At 36.9% G+C, this 22,908-nt stretch overlaps 1 protein-coding gene across 1 annotated transcript; it reads left to right on the plus strand.

Annotated features, from left to right (window-relative positions):
• The first annotated feature begins 290 nt into the window (after window positions 1–290).
• LOC132703443 (homeobox protein slou-like) lies at window positions 291–17,328 on the plus strand. The gene is made up of 2 exons (XM_060672699.1): window positions 291–726; window positions 15,948–17,328. Exons 1-2 carry the CDS (start codon window positions 321–323, stop codon window positions 16,457–16,459), a joined length of 918 nt encoding a protein of 305 aa, XP_060528682.1. The 5' UTR covers window positions 291–320; the 3' UTR covers window positions 16,460–17,328.
• The last annotated feature ends 5,580 nt before the right edge of the window (window positions 17,329–22,908 follow it).

The raw sequence follows: 22,908 nt of genomic DNA on the forward strand, positions 1-22,908 counted from the left end.
TAAACCCCGCAGTAAGTGGCTTTTGTTGGCCGCAATCGCGAGCGGCTAATTTCCACCGCGCTCCCGCTATTATTACAAATCATATTCATAATTGCCAGGCAAACAAATGCCGCCCGCGCGTCGCGCTCCCCCCACACGTCGAACCACCACGCCCGGCCAATCGGCGTGCGCGACGTCGCGCGCGCCGGCCAATCGCGAGCGCGCCTCCCTTTCCCGCCGATCGCCTGCCGCACCGCCCTCGGTCCCCACTCCGATTTAGTATCGTCGCGGCAGCGATGGGTGACGGACGTTTTGTGGCGCCTATCGCTTGATCTCGAACCATGACAATGTTGACGATCATGGAACAGCGCGTTCCGGGCAACTACAAGACGCGCGAGACGACGGAAGCGAAACGCGTGTCCGACGAGTCCGAGGACGACGAGGATCTCCACGTGGACGTGGAATCGGCGGCGGAGGATATCGCGTTGTGCCCCGTCGATTTGACCCGACGCGATTTCGCCAAACGAACGGACAGTGTTTGCAGTGACGACGGTGGCGGAGGGGCGGCGAGTCCCTCGTCGGCGGTGACCACGCACCCGGACACGCGGCTTGCGTTCTCGGTCGAGAATATCCTCGACCCAAATAAGTTTACGGGTCGACAGTCGTTGTTTAGTGACGCTATTTGTTGTTGGAAGCCGCTGGAGGGGGCGGCGAGGGAGTGCCACGACTTCGAGGGCAGCGACGCAGGTAATTTGGTGACGGGGGACAGAAAAACACAAAAAAACTTTACTTGACAATCGAATGTAGGGTTTAGGAGAAAATGTACACATTTGAGATAGATATTTTTAGGTCCGTACGCAATATTAGCCCAAAATAGAAATAAGCCGAATTATCAGCGCATTTCTTTTTAACTTTTAACGAAATAAAACTCCATTTCGCTTTTAAGAAAGAATAATAATAATGAAATTGCATAGATTTCAAACTAATGTCAGCAGTGCCAAATAGAAAAGGAGTTGTCAAAAAATTAGATTTGATGCGCAGTATAATAGTAGTATTAATCATTATCAACTATTTAAATCCATTTTACTTAATCGAAGAGGGTTTTAGCATTCGAAAAAAATAATTACAAGAATGAAATTACATTCGCTTTTTTGTTGAGACATATCTGATTATATTTTTACTTTAATGTCTCGACTAGAATATTTAATTCAATAATCCGCAACGTTGCCAATTATTCTCTTATTGCTCCAATAAAATTTTGCCGAAATTTCCTACCAACCGACATTAACAAAATATACAGGGTTTTTCACTTAAAACTCCGCACGCCAATAACTGCAAAACGAAAAGAAATATTTAATTTATGTAAAAAGTACTCAAAGTACAAAATATATTTCCTAAAGTTTAAAAAAATTGACGCCTGCAAAGAGCTGGGCGTCGCGACGCATCGAAAAATTATTCGATTCCAAATACTTTGGAAATACGCGCATACAAAAGTACATATTATTTAAAAACTTTTTTGTCATTTACTCAAACTTATTTACTTTACCCGTTTCTAAGTTATACCGATTTAAAGTAAACATTTCTTGATTAATAAAAAATGTGATTAACGCTTATTTTTACAAGTATGCCATGAATGTTAGTTACTATGGCAACCATTATTATCGTCGTTATTTTAAGTGCAATTACAAACAATAGATTTCAACTATTTTAGTATGATTTGATTTATTATTTTGTATCGATTTAGTTCTGATAACATGATAAATAAATGAAAAAACAGTAAAATACCTACAAGTTAATAACCAAAATTATTATTGCAATTAACTACATAATAAGACATTTCAAAAATTTTGTTCAAAATTATGTCCATCTGCTCGAACACAACTATGAAAAACTTTTAACAGATGAGCTTGGGTCACTTGTAGGAGAGTCCTTCTTGTGATAGCGGCACACGCTGCACTAATTTTGTTAATGAGATCAGCCATATCTTCGATAGGTTCTTCATAGATAACGTTTTTTAGGTAGCCCCAAAGAAAATAATCTGGTGGTGTAATGTCCGGGGACCTCGCCGGCCACTTTACCGGTCCATTAGTACCAAACCATCTATTGGGATATTCTCGGTTCAAATACCTCGTTACTATTTGGGCATTATGTGCGGGCGCTCCATCCTGCTGTAGCCACATATTCATTCTAGTGTCAAGAGGCACTTCTTCTAATAGTTCCGGAAGTGTAGTTCGAAGAAATCTTAAATAGCGATCTGCATTTAAAGTTCCTTCGTAAAAGTAAAGTCCAATAAGGAATCCATTTAATATGCCGCACCAAACATTGATACTAAAAATTCGTTGGTTACCTCTTTCTGTTTACATCTTGGCTATACAAATCGGACAATGTCGCTAAGAAATACATTCTTCTAGCATAATCGCCTGGTTCTAGTTTATGAACTAGTTTACTTTTGTACTGGTGAAAAGAGTTTCTATGTAGAATTCTCCACGAAGAACTTATGGTAACAACGGTATTTTCTTTTATCTCTGATAGGGATATCTTAGGGTTATTATCAACCTGCTGAATTACAGCAGCAGTATTTTCATCATTTGTAGCCGTCCTGTTGCTATCTCTTTTAGGTTTTATGATGCTGCCATATTCTCTTAAGTTTTTACATAAACTTGAAAAGGTTTTTACATCGGAGACTCTTCTATGCGGATAACGCCGTGCGTAAACTCTTTTTACTTCTCTACAATTGCATCTGCATTCTCCAAACACCAGTAACATGTCTACTTTTTCCTCATTGCTAAATTGCGCCATTTTCACATAATAATTCTTAGTTTTTTTTAAACCGAACAAATTTGGATATTTCTTGTGACAAAATGTGACAATTTTTTGATACAGCAATAACAACTTACGTTTGTAATTGCACTTAAAACAACTGCGATAACAATGGTTGCCATAGTAACTAACATTCATGGCATACTTGTAAAAATAAGCGTTAATTACATTTTTTATTAATCAAGAAATGTTTTCTTTAAATCGGTATAACTTAGAAACGGGTAAAGTAAATAAGTTTGAGTAAATAACAAAAAAGTTTTTAAATAATATGTACTTTTGTATGCGCGTATTTCCAAAGTCTCTGCAATCGAATAATTTTTCGACCCGTCGCGACGCCCAGCTCTTTGCAGGCGTCGAATTTTTTAAACTTTAGGAAATATCTACTTGACCCCACACTTTGACTACTTTTTACATAAATTAAATATTTCTTTTCGTTTTGGAGTTATTGGCGTGCGGAGTTTTAAGTGAAAAACCCTGTATATTATATAATTTATTCTAAGAATTTGACAATTCTTAATATCGCGTGCGTTTAGCATTAACTTGAATACAAAAATTATCGCTTGGAATGTTATGTACATATTTATTTGCTGCATGGTGAATTTACTGCACTATGTCGCACTTTATTTCTCTAAGTACTAAAAAATAAATCACTTAGTTGCAAGGTAAAATGAGTTTGAATAAAATGCTAATGAAAAATTTTCCTTGATGGTATAATTTTGAAAATGGTGAAGTTTGTTTTTAAATCAGCTCAGAGAAGAATCTTTAATATTTTTCGCAGACAGAGAAAGTCCATTTGGAATCCAACCATCTTTAGAGCCAGCATGCGAAATAGTTATTCTTTTACCTCTTTTTGATGGCGCGTTTGTTTTGCACTTGTCAGATGAGTCAACCCAACCCTTTTCCGGGGCATCATAAGTATCGAACCAGGTTTCATCGCATCGCTTCTTTTTTTCCTCGCTGAAATGGGATTATTCACAATGTTGAAATTCTCGTCAATGTGACCGTTTCTTCTAAAGATGCCACGTTCAATGAGAGTCACATAAACATTGTTTATAATTTCCTTAGTCTCAATAGAATAGTGTTTTCTACATTTGCATCTTCTGAGATACACTAGACTCGCACGTATTTTGCATAATTCGCACACGATTCAGCACACGCTGTATTACGCACGAAATAAGAATGATTACTAATAAACTTAAACTAACTAGTATATCAAACGAAAGAATATTAAACACAGGTAGGTATGAAATTATTTTCTATTATGTTAATGACCACCCTTGGATAATCCCATTCAAAAGCAATTGGCCACTTTCTCATATCTATGAACAGACCATACAGTAAATCCGGAAGTTATCCATTCAGAGGATATCCCTGGGATGTACTATACAGTATATACTTAGTATATATGCTAACGTATATCCTAAGAATTTCCTCCACATGGCCCGGGACATGCGATTTAAATGGGACATTGACCGGATACACTGCTAGAGATTTGATAATTCATACGGGCTTTTCGGCAGTGCAACAATCCAATATGGCGACCGTAAGAAAAAATAAAGTTGATGATGATGATTTTCGGACGTGACCATAAGATGAACCCTGAGAAGTTCCAATTAGAATGTATTTACAGATTTTCGCAAAGTAAAATAAAAATCAAAACCGGAAGTGTCCGCCATATTCCCGGAAGTAACGAAAATAACTTCAATTTCGAAACGGTACGTTGTCGACAGCCAATTTGCCCTAATTTAAGTCACCCGGTATCTTTTGCCGGCACCCAGATCCTAATGGTGGGTGTCGAATTTGAAACACGCGGTATAGTCTAGATTTGATTAGGATGCGGGGACGCTGGATGAGCGGATGTGGGATCCAATTTCGGGGCGGGGGCGGCAGCGATCCACCCGCCCCCGCGGTCGCGGCGGTGACGTATGATTAGGCGGGCCCCGTAATTCGAGAACATTACCCGAAATCAATATACGAGGGCACGCGTCGACAACCACGGTTTAACCGCGTTTTGACTGCGGTTTGTCGGGGGCGCCTGGCGGCGGCAAGAATAAAGCAGAAAAAAGCCACTCTCCGATTTGCTTCGCTATATACGGAGCGTTTAAATTAAAAAAAAATACAATACAAATGTTATTCAAGTTGTAGAATTTGTTAAAAATTTGGGTCTATGTATATGAAATTCTTGAATCACGTTAAGCACATCTCCAAACAATGTTATATGAGTTTAAAATTGTTATATTCAAAGAAAGATGTATTGTCCTACGATATGAAACTACAGTTGTGTCAAAGTGCTGTCCTCTCCCGCTTGTCTTATTGTAACATTGTGTATTACCCCTGTTTGGACGCTGTTACATCTTATCGTCTACAAAAAAACCAAAATACTTGTTGTCGCTTTAATTTGACCGCATATCCGCCTCTCTCGAAAGACTGAATTGGTTAAAAATCAAAGATATTTTCAAATACAACTTTTCATGCCAACATTCCAAAATATTTGAATGGCAAATTAGTATTTAGGAAATCCGTTCAAGTCTTGAATCAAGACACCAATTACACTGGTCCGCCAAAAAAAATTTTTTCTTCTCTCCTTGTTTCCATGCATGAATTCATCTTATTTTGTGCTCTAAACACGGAATCTGATATACAAACAAGTACCACACGTAGGTTTTTAATTTAATATTTATTTAATCAATAAACAATATTATTAAAGTATAAATTATCGTAAGTAAATAAAAAAATGTGGCGGCTTGAGTTTTACAGTAAAAAATCCTAAATTATATTAACAAAACTCGATTGAGATTGTAGACCTGAAATATTTTTATTTTCATTAACTGGTGGAACTGGAGGTGGAGTGTCTTGTTCACGAAGAATTGGTCTCTTTGCAGATAGGACGTTCGGATAAACAATCTTATCTCTATTTTTTTTTGAGAATCCTCGTGTAGATGTCATGCAGAAATAACAATCATTTTGAGGCTCACTCCAAATCATTGAAAACAGCATGGATTTGTGACTTTCTTCGAGCCAACCTCTCAACGTTCTTGAGCAGCTATTGCAGCATATTTTTGGCAACCAACTTTTATCTCGCTCATCGATAGAAAATCCAAAATATAGCTTATAAGCTGTTTTAACCAGATCGGTCATGACATGTCGCTGTGTTTTTAGTATGTATTCCCCACAAATGTAGCAAAAATAATTGGAGGAATTTTTTCAAGTCCGTGGCATTTTGAAACCTAAAATCACATAAAATTAACTTCTATTTATATTTATTGGCTCTACTTAAAAAAAAATACTCAAACTACACATCAAATACCTAAATCCAATGTAGGGGACATGAACTTTATGCAAAACTTACCAAAATATTTGATATAAAAGGTAAACAGTTAACTGAACTGTTTACTACTACCATAAAAATCACCTTCGGTTTTTCCCTACTTTCTCTTACAACTCTCTGAAACCCATTTTGTATGTATATTTACTTTTCGTAACGTTGACGAATGAAAAAATTGAAAAAAAAAACAAAATATTGAAATATAAAAAAAATCATATCGGGGGGGGGATAGATTCAAAACGTTTGAATTATTATATTTATCATAAAATTTTTTAAAGGAGGATATCATTGCCAACCAGTGTTATCACTATGCCATTGCATAAAACAAAAAAAATCAATGTTCTTTTACATATAATGCTGTAAGCTTGTTCAACTCCTTAAATAGCGGCCTCAAATCAAAGTGACTTGGTTTAGTTACTAAACTTAATGTAAAATAATCCGTTAGAATACATGTATATCATTCATTCTATTTTGTAATTTCATCTTCTTATTCAGCCTCTAGACATCCACTCCTGGACATAGGCCTCTTCCAGTGGTTTCCATGCCAACCTATATATATATAAAGTGTACTTCCCAAAGGTTTCAACTATGCTATAGCCTCCACAAAGATCCCGGTAGAAACCATCATCTGTGGAGTGGAAACCTCGATAAAAGATCTTGAAGAAAATACTGCTGAAGTTATTAGACAAGAAGTTTCTCAAATACTATGAACAGCCAAACCACCGAAGAAGAATCTGTCAAAGGAAGAGTCCAATGCACTACGGGAACTACAGAAAAACAAAAATAGAATAGTACTACCAGCAGACAAAGGCAACGCAACAGTAGTCATGGATATAGAAGAATATGACCAAAAAATCTGTACACTATTAGACGATCCAGCTTACGAACAAATATCCACCGATCCAACTACATATTTGGAAAAAACAACGAAGGCTAAAATCAATTCTTCAAAAATCAGCAAGGACCAACAGATACATCTCATCCCAAGAGAAAAATCATCACGATGTTCAAAACTTTATGGTTTGCCAAAAGTCCATAAGCCAGGAGCACCACTAAGACCAATAGTCAGCTCAATGGGGTCACCGTTACAGCAATTAGCGGGGTTTTTAGCGAAGCCATACGCAGAAGAAGCGGAATCTTATGTCAAAAACGCGAGCCAATTCATCGAACGTATACAAAACGTAGATGTTAGACCCGGAGACCTTCTAGTTAGTTTCGACGTCGTTTCCTTATTTACCAACATACCAGTGGACGAAGCAATGGACATCATCCAAAGGAAATACAATGTACCAATAGATACCATGGACTTAACCAGACACTGCCTAAAAAACACATATTTCATCTACAATGACCCAAGGTACAAACGAATAGAATTTTCTATGTTCGTATTGTCTCCTTTTTTAAAAATAAGAACGACTTCTGCATCTTTCCAGGATTCTGGAATCCTACCTTCCTCGAGGCATTTATTCGGTAGGATTATGAGTGCTTTTTTGAGTGTCTCGCCGCCCATTTTAAGCATCCCGCTTGTGATTTGATCCTCTCCTGGTGCCTTACAGATTTTAAGTTGTTTCAGAGCTGCTTCCATTTCATACATACTTGTAATTTACGGCCTTGATGCCAGACTTCACCCATGTAATGCTAATAAAGTGCTAATAAAGACTATTTATTATTACAAAGAAAAAACCGCTGGAAAAACTTAAGAAAGTGCTTATAAAAAGACCTTCAAGGATTACAGAAAACGTTGGCGCGAACTTCGAAGGGGACAACGTTAGTTTTGACGAATAAATAAATACTTTTTGATAAAACTTAAAAGTCGAATAATGTGGGGAAATTTTCCAGAAAATTGTTCAGGATGTGTTAGTATAGTACTGGCGTATAACATAGGCTGAAGGGCCGACGATTTATGTGATACGGGGGACTCGTGAGGCTGCGGCAAACTCCGGTTTCCTTTTATAGTTTCCCGGAACTAGGACCGCGTGAAAATTATTCGTACCTAATCCGGTTTCTAGGTACTTAAACGCGATTTATGCTCGAGATAATAATTTCACTCTAAACTAACTGCGGGAGAGCGGAAACCGCGATATATTTACGACGCCGATGGGGGAGGAGGGTCTCTAAAACATATTTCTTCTCGGAAGACGTAGGGGGCTTAATATTGGAAAAGAAAACTTTGAGATGTAATTTAGAAATTCCTTTCAATTTTTGCCGTTAAAGTAAATGACACGTGTATGGTCTGTTCATAGATATAAGGGAGACCAATTGCTTCTGAATGAGATTATCTTAGGGAGGTCATTAATATACAATGCAACAAGATTATTACCTAAAGTTTCGGAATTTAAATTCAGGTAAAATTGTGGTCCGTCATAGAAAATAATTTTATACCTACCTGTGTTTAATATTCTCTGGTTCGGTATACTACTGAGTTTAAGTTTAGTAGTAATCATTCTTATTTCGTGTGTATCTCAGGAGATGCTCCCTCCCAAGCGTAGAAAAGACTATTCTATTGAGACTAAGGAAATTATAAACAATGTTGATTAGACTCTCATTGAACGTGGTGCCAGCAAGCAAGCATCTATAGAAGAAACGGCCACATTGACGAAAATTCGAACATCAACTGTATGGAAAATTGTGGATAATCCCATTTCTGCGAGGAAAAAAGAAGCGACGCTGACATTTTCTCGAGTGTAGATGAAAGTGATCAAGGTATAATACGGCGTAAAATTTACCAGTTATACGAAGAACAAAGCGTGCCTACATTAGATATCTTAATTAGGAGGCTTGAAAAAGATGAAACCGGTGTTAAATGTGGCAGAACTACCTCATGATAGTGTATTCAATACGTGGGTTTTAGATTTAAAAAAATTCACAGAAGGCAAGTTTTAATGGAATCTTTTGGAATTCGGAAATGGCGACTGGCATATCTAGAAAAAAATAGAATTTACAGAGAACAACAAAGGCCAATTATTTACTTGGATGAAACCTGGTTCGACACTTATGATACCCCGGAAAAGGGTTGGGTTGACTCAACTGATAAGTGTAAAACAAACGCGCCATCAAAAAGAGGTAAAAGAATAACTATTTTGCATGCAGGCTCTAAAGGTAGTTGGATTCCAAATGGATTTTCTCTGTCTGCGAAAAATATTAAAGATTCTTCTCTGGATTACCACGAAGACACCACGGCTGATTTAATTGAAAGTTGTTTTAAAAACAAACCAGTTCCAAACATTTCTCCTAATAGCGTAATTGTAATGGACAATGCAAGTTATCACAGTAGGCAGTTGATTAAAACCCCTTCCTCATGTGACAAAAAAGCAACAATCCAAAACTACACGTATATATTTATATTCACGAAGATTATACCAAAAATCAATTAATTGAAGTTCTATAAAGCTTGAACCTACATACCTTAATACCTTATGCTATAACATCCCTCTCTACAATAAAGTCCTTCAAAAAATATTGCTTATTAGGCCCGTCCGTATCTAGCAAAAGCGTATAAGTTTATGGTGTGCGTCTTGTGTATAGATTGTACGAGGTTAGCGCCAAAATTTTCATAAAAGTTTGTCATCTTTTAGATATATATCTTAGTAGGCTGCGAAAAAAAAATTGAAGTCTTACGTCAAATAGTTTTTTATTGTCAGCGTTTGTCCGAAAAAATGTCGCAAATAACGCAAATTGAGTATAGAGCAGTCGTAAAGTTTTTGACAAAAGAAGGGTTAGCACCTAAAATTATTAAAGGAAGGCTGGATGGCGTGTACGGCCAAAGTTCTCTTTCGTATTCCGAAAGTGCCACGTCTCTTTTCCACTGAATGTGGAGGGGAGACCGAAGCAATCCTACTATACTTTGCTCACTTTGCTACCGATTGGAAGCAGTAAGTGTAGGGCCCAAGCAGCTCAGTTTCTTAAAATATGGACGGGGTATAGAAAATAAATAAAAGGTTGGAAACTGGGGCGCCAGCTAGGACAATACCCCAACCTATACTAAAATTTAGAGATAGTGACTAGTGTCCTTGCTCACTAGCCATCATACAAACTCACAAAGTTAACAAACAAACAAACAAACAGGCACGCCGGTTTAAATCTCCATATATTGGCTACTGAACCAGATTCTCAATCACAGAATATAAGCAAAATACATTAGACCAGGAGCTCCAAGCTGGGTACACGCCAAATACTTAAGCACACAATAAACACAGGAAGCTTGGTTACGATCGATCGTTTACAAATAATTATCACAATAAAAATGTTTCTGTAATTGTGTACTTTACCTTTACCCTAACTGAGCTCTCTAATTTATATTGATATTTAAAAAGTTCAAATTTATATTTAACAGTCATAAAGTTAACCGGAACGTAAATAAAATGGCTTATTTGTGATCCTCCAGTTACCAGCAACGAACGAGTGGGGCAAGCTCTAGGACAGCTGTTCTGCTTATCACTCTTGGACGAGGAAATATGCGCCGCAACGCCCGGAACCGAGCTAACTTGAAGACTCGGTAACTCTTGGGTTGCAGAATTCAAAGCACGAAGGGAAAGAGGCACCAAATCCAAATGAACCGGAACTAGGTACCCCGGTACCAAATGGGAAACCAAAACCAGACCAACAATAAAAAAAAACCGAAACCCTACAAAACAACGTGCGAAACTTACGCCTGGTGATCGTGGGTGGCGGTGAAGAGTGCCAGGTGTTAGGTTGATTAGTTTTAATCCAAGTGTAAATAAATGAAAGCAAGGGACAAGAATAGGAATTGCCGTTGGTTCGGAAATAAGAAGGAATACAGGACGATCGCCTCGTGCAATCCAACCGCATTCCGCAGTAACATCCTAAATTGCAGCAAAAATGCAATGCACTTATTTCCATTTATTTATTTTTATTTATCTACCAGTGGAAGTCATAACGGAAGATTGCGATTGCGATTGCGATAGTGGAAGAGATGCTATTGAGTCATCGACGTTTAAAGGTCAAGGAAATCTCAGAAATTACTTAGTTTTCTGCCACAAGTGTTCGTCGAATCCTGCATGATCGCATAAGGTTAGTGCAAGATGGGTTCCTAAAAACCTTTCGGCTATTCACGAACAACGCCGTGTCGAGTGCGCGCTGTCTTTTTTGGAACTCTGCGGGTCGGAACCGAAGCCTGTGATAGAAACTATTGGACGGGAGATGAAACTATGGTTCTCTATTAAAAAAAGAATCAATCAATCAATCAATCAAGACAATTCAGAGACTGCCAGTCAATAAACAAGGTGATGGCCACCATCTTTCAGTTTCAGTTTCTTTAAAATCTGTCAATGGTAAATATTACGCAACATTATTACATAAATTGCGACACTGCATACGTGCAAAACGTCGAGGAAAACTGACCAGAGGCGTGCGTGTTTTGCACGATAATGCACCTGTCCATACTGCTGCCTGTGCGTTCCGACAGATAGATCATCCTGCCTATAGTCCAGATATGGCCCCCAGCGACTATTATTTGTTTGGATATTTGAAAAAGGACTTACGTGGACGGCGGTTTAACGACGAAGTTGAGTTACTGCTTTAGTTCAACAGACAAACCAAAAGAATATTTTTTAAAGGGATTGAGTTGTTAATAACGCGGTGTAATAAGTGTATTGAAGTTAAGGGGGATTATATCGAAAAATAATTGTTGCTCTGCTTTATTTCTTTCATATTCGGGCCGGGAAATTTTGGCGCCGCCCTCGTATATGTGTGTGTGTATTTTGTTGACAATTATGGTGTTGGTGCTGTCGTTCTTGTGGTTACATGGAAGAGCGCAAATTGCGAATGTCGCCACTCTTATATTGTAATATTTTGATTTTCAATAAAGACAGTTTATTATTATTATTATATTCGACTATTTCAATCGCTAGTAGTTTAAAACGCGTCGGACGAAAAACAGGAAGGTTGTGGGGGGAGTAACGACGATCCTCCGTGCAGAACGAGAAACCGTCAGGGGTACGGGGCGGGGGGGGGCTTGATAGCGAGCGGGACAAGTAATTAACAGCCTTAACATAATTGCCTCGCGGGCTCGTTAGCAAGCCGTGAACTTTGTAATTAATCCGTCCGGTCGTGTTGTGCCCCCCCCCCCCTCCTTTAAGCAGATCTCTTCCGACTGCTAATGAACGCTCGGATCTCTCGCTCGCTTTGCCGCCGCCCACGTTCCCGCCCCCTTTAGCGCCCGCAAGATATTGTTTACCCCCTCGCGGCGGCTTATATATATAGAATAAATAATATGGCGCCGGATCGGTACTTAATTATCGACGTCGGGTCAATTATAGCGTCGAATTTGTAAAGCCGCCCTAAAGACAAATGGGATGCTTTTAGGCGGTGGCGGTAAAACAGTCACGCTCTATGACACGTCGCGGGAACAATATTCCCGCAACTGCAATATTGTTATTATATAGCATTCATTGTCATAAAATACAAATACAGTCGAAACTCTATATAGCGACCGCTTTTTTTTCGTTGTAATAGGCACTTGAAAAATAACAATACGCATTCGTCTTCTGTAATATTTAATTATTTTATATACACATTTATATGCCCATTTACTTTTGAATTTTTTTAGTATGCCAATGGCTTGTATTTTCACCATTTCTTAGAGAGTAGAATCTTCCCCATGATACATTTCTCCAGCAGCTTGACTGACTATAGGGCTTGTTCAATGATTGGTGGTGATCCAACTTCTTCGTCTTCTTCTTCCTCTTGATGCTCTTCCTCACCCATTCTTGCTTGTTGTAATATGGCTTCCTCTGTCAAGTCTGCTGCTGTAGGCAAATCCTGATCTATCACCATAAAATTTTGCAACTCCTCACTTCTAAACGTAATTGTTGATTGAAACTGCTTTGTGGATGATCATCTTCCAAGTCCTATTCACATTCTGTTGAATAGTTTCTGCTGACTGCATCTTGATGGAAAATTTGTCTTCCATTAGAATGTTTTTCCTGTATCGACTCTCGTCCATCGGCTGCAACACAATGCGAATTCAATATTCCGTAGATTTGGAATGTGGGGGATGTGCAGGGCACTTATCTAAGAGAAATAATATTTTCCTCCCCTTTAATTCTGCATCCCGTCTTCAAATTTTGGCTTTCTTAGTTTTTTACTAGAACTGCCTGCCGCTTCAGCCTGAATGATTTTTTCTTTGTGTGTAGGTCCGTATCGACGTCCCACATCACTTCATAGAAAGTGAGAAATTCGTTATACAGAGTGGATTAGTACATAGCTTTGTATGGAGACCTAATAGTACAACACCTAATACAGAGTTCGCTATAGGGAAATTTTCATTGTACAATGTTACACATCGATACATCTCAGGAAAACAACAAATACAGTTGTCATTCGACAAGAGGGAAAAAAGACCATATATACTGAATACTTCTCCAGGATACTGTTACCTAAACTATAAACTACTTAGACGACTCAAAACCATACCTAGTTCTGGCCTTGAATGCATTTTTTTGAAGATCTTTGCGGAACCGAAAAAAAAAGAAGAAAAAAGTTTTAAAAGAAAATAAAAAACATTAATAATTCTGGATTTTATCCCTAGTAAATAAATAATAACTCTTCTCTAATTATTATTAATTATTAAATTACCTCTGGTTTGATGGTCATGCAATTCCTTATAAGTGGTAAATAGGTGCGGATTTTTCTTTAGCTATACATTCCTCTACAATTTTTGAAACAATTGGAAGTAGAGATATAGGGCCATAATTTTCAACAACATCAGGGTTACCTTTTTTAAATACTGGTATTACTAGAGTTTTTTTTTTTAAATGTCTGTTGGCTTGTATACTTAGTTTTGTGAGGGGCAGTAACATTTCATTCTTCTCGCGTACGCTGTTCATGATTTCCTTCATTAAGGCAAGCGTAAAATGATATGATATCAATGAAATGATATGATAGTTCAATTTTATCCAAATAACAACCCTTAGTTACAAGAGGCTGAGCTATATTTGCAAAATAAGTGTTGAATTCATCAGCGGTTATGATATCTGATGAGGGCTTTCCTGTAGGGATTACTGGAAATCAAGCTTCATCACCCACCCCTATTCTAAAATCCGGCGATAACTCGAAAGTTTAGTCACATTTACACAGACTTTTCAAAGGCGTTCGATGGAGTAAATCATCAAATGGTAGAGTGCCTTCTGGTGTTCCGCAAGGATCACACCTGGGACCCCTACTCTTTGATGTCTATGCTGATGACTGTATAAAACTCTAATCGGATTTATATCACCTATCGCTATAGTGCGATTTTAATGGAATGGAACTAACTATTTATGAATGCCAAAAAGTCTCACCGTTATTGCACACCCGTGCAATAAGGGATCTTGGAGTGCTACTCGATTTTAAATTGACTTATGCACACCATGTTTCATCTATTGTGTCTAAAGAACATCGGGTTTTGGGCTTCATTAAGCGTTGTACAGTGGACTTCCAGAGTATTCCGTCTCCCAGATCGATTGATTGATTATGGACCAGAGTTGCTATGTAAGATTGGGCTTCGCGTTCCAGGTAGAGTTCCATCGTACTAACTGTGGGCAGAGTTCTTTTCTCACTAGATCAGCCGCACTAGCAGATCGCTTTTCGCACCCACTTGCACAGTGCAAAAGTATTTAACCCATATTATCCCAAGCATAAAAAAATACGTTTTTGCTCCGAAATTATTTATGTTGTTGCACTTAAGAATACATTCCATGTGTCAAAACTCGAAACATACAAAAAAACACTGGGAAAAAAAACATTAATTAATGTTTAGGGGCACATAAGATGTAACATATAGTTTATATATAAATATACATAAAAAAGTTCAAATTCGACAGAAAACAACTAAAAGTAGATTGTTTTCCAAATAGAACCTGATTTGATACAAAAAAACGCACGATATTTGGGTGAGCGCGCCACTGGTAACACCCTTTTCCATTTTGGTGATATTTTACAAAGCATGAAGTATGTAAATACACATTACACTCATTACAAACGTAAATTGTATGTCTGTGGCAGATTCTACATCTATGGCAGGTGCAAGATTTCTTTGAATAATTGTTTTATCAATCACAAAGAACATAAAAAATATTTCAACTGGAGTTTTTCCAGAAAGCCTATTTTTTAGTTTCTCGATCTAAATTCATCGGATATAGGTGTGTGAGTGTACTTAATCTGACCTTTCCTCCATTTGACAGTAGAAGCAAGGCTTTCGTTTGCAGAAAGCATACGTCTTCTTTTAAATTCCAGGGTATATTCGGTGTATGTAACTCGAAAGTTCCAACTATATCAGTTGGTCCCCAAACTCTTGTAGATTTATGTTATCGTTCATATCTTCTAGCTAATCCTCAAGTGTATGTCGAGACACCGTTACATCCACAAAAACTGTTATTGCCGATATACGGCCACTAATACGACAGCCGTGGCGGTCATATGCCAGAAATCATATTTAAATTCATGTCAATCGTATAATCCATCGTTGTTTTATTGCAACTTAAAGTTCTATACATCGAAAAAAAACACCCCTTACTAAAAAATTGTTGAATATTTATTCTACACGCGCTGACTTGTCTAGACTTGCAATAACAAAGTTTTGTTTCCCAGATAAAACCGGTGGTGCGTTCACGCACCAGTAAATATTTTCAAAAAATAAAGCATAATCAATATAGTATTTCCAATGAATGTTTTATGCAATGTAGTATATATGATTTAGGTCTCAAACGTCCCACGTGAGAAACACTAGTTTAAAGCGGATCCCGTCACATTTGCCATTTTCATTTCTTACATTTTATATTTCGTTTGATCTCGTTTAGAAGACCGTAATTTTCTGCATCCGCAGGCAAAGACCACCAATCGGACGACGACGACGAAATCGGCAGCGACATCAGCGAGGACCTCAAAGATCCGGCGTCCCGCAAGAAGAAAAGCTCCGACTCCAAGTCACAAAATGGCGGCAAACCGAGGCGAGCCCGGACCGCCTTCACCTACGAGCAGCTCGTCGCCCTTGAGAACAAATTCAAGACCACCAGGTACCTTAGCGTGTGCGAGCGCCTCAACCTAGCGCTCAGCCTGAGCCTGACCGAGACCCAGGTGAAGATTTGGTTCCAAAATCGACGCACCAAGTGGAAAAAACAAAACCCCGGCATGGACGTCAACTCCCCGACGGTACCGCCTCCTAGCGTCGGCTCCGGAACGGCGTTTCCGGGTTTTCCCGGACACCACACGCATTCCGGGTTGCTGTACTCGCACCACGTGCCCTACGGGAACGTTTATCCGCTGGCGGGTACCAACGCCGCCGGCTACGGCCCCTATTTTCACCTGGCCAATCACAACCACGGGATGGGGTCGTGAAAACTCGCGGTCGCGTTGGTCCTTCGAGCCGGATCGGGCTGAATCGCGTATAACAGTTCGTGATAACGGCTGAACTCCGTTAATGTCGCTTTTAAGTGGGCGAAGTGCTTTCACGGCTAAATGGTTTTGGCTTATCGTGTTAAATAAAACAACCTGTACCGGGAGCAGGACAAAGAAGTTACGGCGGAACTTAATTTTTCAAGCAAACTTCAACAGGCTACCGTAATACTATTCGCAAATCTTCTGGATTCTCTATACCTGCTTGTTTCGGATGTTTGGTTGCTTATAGACCTCTGCTCTTCTTTGTAGTAATTTCCACATTGAGATATCTATACAACCTTCCAAAGATAATGAGTCCGAAAGCACTTGCCACCGTTCCTTAGGTTCGAAACAAACAATTCTCTTAACATCTGAAGAAGCCAACAGAATATTTGGCGAAACGTCAGCAACAAACGACCCAGGCATCCAGAACATTGATAAATGGTATGGTCGAACTTGTCTCCATATCTGAAACCCCACTACTGTCATTAAAAAGAAAGAAACCAGATCAAAATAATAAGCCATCTTTAAAAAGCACCAAAGGCAGAGAAAATTTGTTACGACTTTTTAGATTATCTACTTTCGGATTATGCAAGTTTTCCCAGTTGCTGGGTATCGACGTCAACTTCGGTATTTCAAACAGAGCAGGCCAAAATTTTATTTTGATTTTAATGGTAAAAACGACGCAAGGTTATATTTGAGGTTATGTGACTTGTTGAAAAATACGCCCTCCAAGTAGATATTGGACTGCTTTATTCTATTTGCAAAAGGAATATATACACGCAAGACCTAACGTCAATGAATCTTCGTGATTTTCTAGTCCAGACTTATACCGGGTGTCTTTTTTTACATACCGTATATTGTGACTGTGGAATTATATATATATATATATATATATATATATATATATATATATATATATATATATATATATATATATATATATATATATATATATATATATATATAAACTCCGCACGCCAATAAGTCCAAAACGAAAAGAAATATTTAATTTATGTAAAAAGTAGTCAAAGTGTGGGGTCAAGTAGATATTTCCTAAAGTTTAAAAAATTCGACGCCCGCAAAGAGCTGGGCGTCGCGACGCGTCGAAAAATTATTCGATTGCAGAGACTTTGGAAATACGCGCATACAAAAGTACATATTATTCAAAAACTTTTTTGTTATTTACTCAAACTTATTTACTTTACCCGTTTCTAAGTTATACCGATTTAAGGTAAACATTTCTTGATTAATAAAAAATGTGATTAACACTTATTTTTACAAGTATGCCATGAATGTTAGTTACTATGTCAACCATTGTTATCGCAGTTGTCTTAAGTGCAATTACAAACAATAGATTTCAACTATTTTAGTATGATTTTATTTATTATTTTTTATCGATTTAGTTCTGATAACATGATAAATAAATGAAAAAACAGTAAAATACCTACAAGTTAATAACCAAAATTATTATTGCAATTAGCTACATAATAAGACACTTCAAAAATTTTGTTCAAAAATATGTCCATCTGCTCGAACACAACTATCAAAAACTTTTAACAGATGAGCTTGGGTCACTTGTAGGAGAGTCCTTCTTGTGGTAGCGGCACACGCTGCACTAATTTTGTTAATGAGATCAGCCATATCTTCGATAGGTTCTTCATAGATAACGTTTTTTAGGTAGCCCCAAAGAAAATAATCTGGTGGTGTAATGTCCGGGGACCTCGCCGGCCACCTTACCGGTCCATTAGTACCAAACCATCTATTGGGATATTCTCGGTTCAAATACCTCGTTACTATTTGGGCGTTATGTGCGGGCGCTCCATCCTGCTGTAGCCACATATTCATTCTAGTGTCAAGAGGCATTTCTTCTAATAGTTCCGGAAGTGTAGTTTGAAGAAATATTAAATAGCGATCTGCATTTAAAGTTCCTTCGTAAGAGTAAGGTCCAATAAGGAATCCATTTAATATGCCGCACCAAACATTGATACTAAAAATTCGTTGGTTACCTCTTTCTGTAATCCAACGAAGATGGTTTTCGAACCAAAAACGACAGTTGTGTCTATTAACGATTTCATTATTTTGAAATCGACTTTCGTCGCTCCATAAAATTTTCGAGAGAAAATTTGCATCTTGGCTATACAAATCGGACAATGTCGCTAAGAAATACATTCTTCTAGCATAATCGCCTGGTTCTAGTTTATGAACTAGTTTACTTTTGTACGGGTGAAACCAGTTTCTATGTAGAATTCTCCACGAAGAACTTATGGTAACACCGGTATTTTCTTTTATCTCTTATCGGGATATCTTGGGGTTATTATCGACCTGCTGAATTACAGCAGCAGTATTCTCATCATTTGTAGCCGTCCTGTTCCTATCTCTTTTAGGTTTTATGAAGCTGCCATATTCTCTTAAGCTTTTACATAAACTTGAAAAGGTTTTTGCATCGGGGACTCTTCTATGCGGATAACGCCGTGCGTAAACTCTTTTTGCTTCTCTACAATTGCATCTGCATTCTCCAAACACCAGTAACATGTCTACTTTTTCCTCATTGCTAAATTGCGCCATTTTCACATAATAATTCTTAGTTTTTTTTAAACCGAACAAATTTGGATATTTCTTGTGACAATGTGACAATTTTTTGATACAGCAATAACAACTTACGTTTGTAATTGCACTTAAAACAACTGCGATAACAATGGTTGCCATAGTAACTAACATTCATGGCATACTTGTAAAAATAAGCGTTAATCGCATTTTTTATTAATCAAGAAATGTTTACTTTAAATCGGTATAACTTAGAAACGGGTAAAGTAAATAAGTTTGAGTAAAGAACAAAAAAGTTTTTAAATAATATGTACTTTTGTATGCGCGTATTTCCAAAGTCTCTGCAATCGAATAATTTTTCGACGCGTCGCGACGCCCAGCTCTTTGCAGGCGTCGAATTTTTTAAACTTTAGGAAATATCTACTTGACCCCACACTTTGATTACTTTTTACATAAATTAAATATTTGTTTTCGTTTTGGACTTATTGGCGTGCGGAGTTTTAAGTGAAATATATATATATATATATATATATATATATATATATATATATATATATATATATATATATATATATATATATATATATATATATATATATATATATATATATATTGTTTACAATTGTTTCTACAACACCGTATCTTCAAATTTGACAAAACAAAAACTTATTATAAGAGGTTATATTTATTATCTTATTAGGTTTAGTCATTAGGTCAGGTCAAAACCAATTACTTCGGAAAGCACTATACCAAAGTCTCAGACTTTTGCGCGGCATTTTAATTAATATGGATGCCGTCTTGTAAAATATTGTGACATAACTTGTACATAATGTAAATACGTACATGCTACAGTTGTATAGGGTTTAGTGTTACTGGCGCCACCACTGGCGTAACTAGGGGGGATTAGGGGAGAAGAATTGGTTAGTGATTTCCCCCACTCCCCAGCACTTTCGTGGTCCTTCGAATCGAACATTCTAATCTTTGCGTAAATATATTTATTAATAGTATATGCGACAAGGCAGGCTGTACATAACACGAAATATACTTGATAGAAAAGAAAATATTTGTTTTATTATACAACCCTTTGGTTACCAAGTAATGGTGGCCGTTCGAAAACCAATTTTAAACGGTAAATAAGGGCAGGTTTTCGTTTTTTAATGTACGTCACAACTTCCAAGGTTGCTTAGCTGTGAAAGAATTACTTTCGCTGCCAATTTTCTTAAAAAGTTTTTTCATCTCCGATATTGTTCAGAATGTTTCGTAGAATCTAAAAATGTAATAGTATACAGGGTGTTTAATTTAAAAAACGAAAGTTAATATACCGTAGAAGTATATCTGGCAACGCCGCATATTTTACATAGGTAGCTCAAATTCGCTTACGTAAGTAACCAACATTTCAATTTTTTACCATAAGTCATTGTCCACATTGTATTTGTTTTTATTATCCTGTTTTCATTTCGAAGAAAAAAATATATACCAACAAAAAGTTGAATATTAAATGAATACTAAATACTAATTTATATACGTTCATTCTCAACGATTTTATTTAACCCCAAAAACAGAATAAAAAACCATTGAAGCTTTTTGCATATCAGTAATACTATGTCGGTAATACTATTTACAAAAGTATTTACTAATTTTTCAGAAAAAAAGATAATCAATTTGATTATTTCTTTTTTAAAACATTATTCGTCTATCAATTTATCAATATTTTTATAAAAAAAAATCGGAACCAATTCTTGGAATGTCTACTTAACTTGTATATTCTTTTGTATTTTTTTTTTGATACGTTTGTTTAGGTATACAAATAACGCATACCAAAAATCAAAACTCAAGACCCGATAATTAAGTTGCAACTCGCGGGAATGTTTGTGACGTCATATCGCTGCTTTTCGATCGATACTGCGAGTTTCAGATCATAGCTCGGGATCCGTTTTCCTAGAGAAATCATTAATCTTGGCAAATTTTAACATCAGCTGACAAAAGCCAAGACGCACCTTAACTCCGTCAAAATTAAAAGCTAACGTTCGGGATTGTTGTTCAAACCGTTGTCTATAACTTCCTGTAAAAAAAATGAGCTTTCTTCAGCAGAGCCTAGTTCTTCTTCTGCTCCGAAATCTTATAATATCAGAAACTTAATTTTATTTTCGACTTTGGAGAGTTTACTCTTTGCCTAATAACAAACAACTTTAGTTGGCGAAGGTTTTTCATTTCTTTCATAAACATCCACGTAAAATAAAGTAAGTATAACAATGAATTATATCAATCATATATTAAGTAGTCTGTGAATCAAAGAATAAAAAGCACAAGTAATGATTTGTGTGTTTGAGGGTGATTGGAGTTATTACGTGTGTGTGGGTTTATTAAATGGGAAAATGTAATTTTTTCTGAAATTTAAAAATATTTACTTCGACAGCAAGGTGACAAACTAATCAAACTAGCACGAAATATTAAAAACAAAAACCTTGCTGCGTCGTTTTGGCTTAATATGCACGTTCGATGCAAATTACGAATGGGTTCTCTTCATTTCAACATTCTTAAAACAAAATTACCTTTTTATCTTTACAGAAAAATTACTCTTAACATATCAATACACAACTTGAATCTGCGTGGAAGACACCGACTAGTTATACCCCGTCACCGCAAAGAATTATTTAAAAGGTCATATTCCTATAATATAGCCATTTGCATTAACTCTATTACTAATTTTAATATTAATCAGTCCAATTCAACGTTTAGGAATAATTTCAAAAGGCAATTGTTACGTACGCACTAATATTAAGCTCTTCTACAAAACATGTGCCCCTTTCCTTACCTTCCCCCTCCATTTCTTCTCTTTTCTTTTCCTTAGAATTATGTGTATCTATGCTTGGCGCTTTCAAATAAATTCTATGAAATTTTTTATTATTATATTTTCGCTGTTAAATTGAGGTCTGAACAGTATCTAGAACGTCTAGATGGCTGCCCTAACAAGGCCTATTGTTGACCATTATTTCACTTATTTAACTATGTAGTTATTTCTATGTAACTTTGATGGTTATACCAATAAATGTACTATTATTATTATTATTATAAGGCATACAGAAAACATTTAAAGGCAAAAACAATTAGTTGCAAACGGTGCGTCATATTGTCGAGCGGAAACGTCAAACGAATTGTCAGATGTCATTGTTGTCAATAACAAAGCCAACCTGAAATACCAAAAACACCTAAAGAGCGGTCCTGTAGAAGAAAAAGCAAAAACATAGGTAAAATTGCATTGGATTATGAATAACTTATTCAAGTTGACATTAGCAGAACAGTATTTAAATTTAGCAACACACTACAGACTGATCACATAAAAAAATTCTGGCAATTTATGTTTCGCAGTACGGTTTTGTTGAAGAAGATAGGTATAGATATTACTTAGTCCCTCAACATCTTTCTTTTAGTTGAGATTATTCCCATAACAGTTAATATAACACATGTCTGTTTAAAGAGTTTTTTTTCATTCATTTTCATTTACATTACTAAGCATAGTTTTACTAATTGAAACGTCCACACTATATCAGGTACGTATGTCGTAGGATGTTTGTTAGGACATACTAAGGATATCCAGTTATACTAGTTGAGACGTCGTTAGTATATCCGACTGTGAGGATATAGGATCTTATATAGATATACCAGTGGACCTTACTTATTGGGTTATTTCCAACAGCTTAGGAGAAATACTGAAAACGTAATGTCCAGTAGTCCAATCGGTTGTACGACTACAAAAATTCTATCCCAGTATTTGGTACTATTGGGTATGGTTAATCTTTAATTTTGCTTTTGATGGTAAAAGTGAAGGACTGCCGATTGATACCATTAATAAAACACATTTT

Source organism: Cylas formicarius, unplaced genomic scaffold, assembly GCF_029955315.1.
Source record: "Cylas formicarius isolate icCylForm1 unplaced genomic scaffold, icCylForm1.1 PGA_scaffold_6__28_contigs__length_40554024, whole genome shotgun sequence".
NCBI classification, from domain to species: domain Eukaryota; kingdom Metazoa; phylum Arthropoda; class Insecta; order Coleoptera; family Brentidae; genus Cylas; species Cylas formicarius.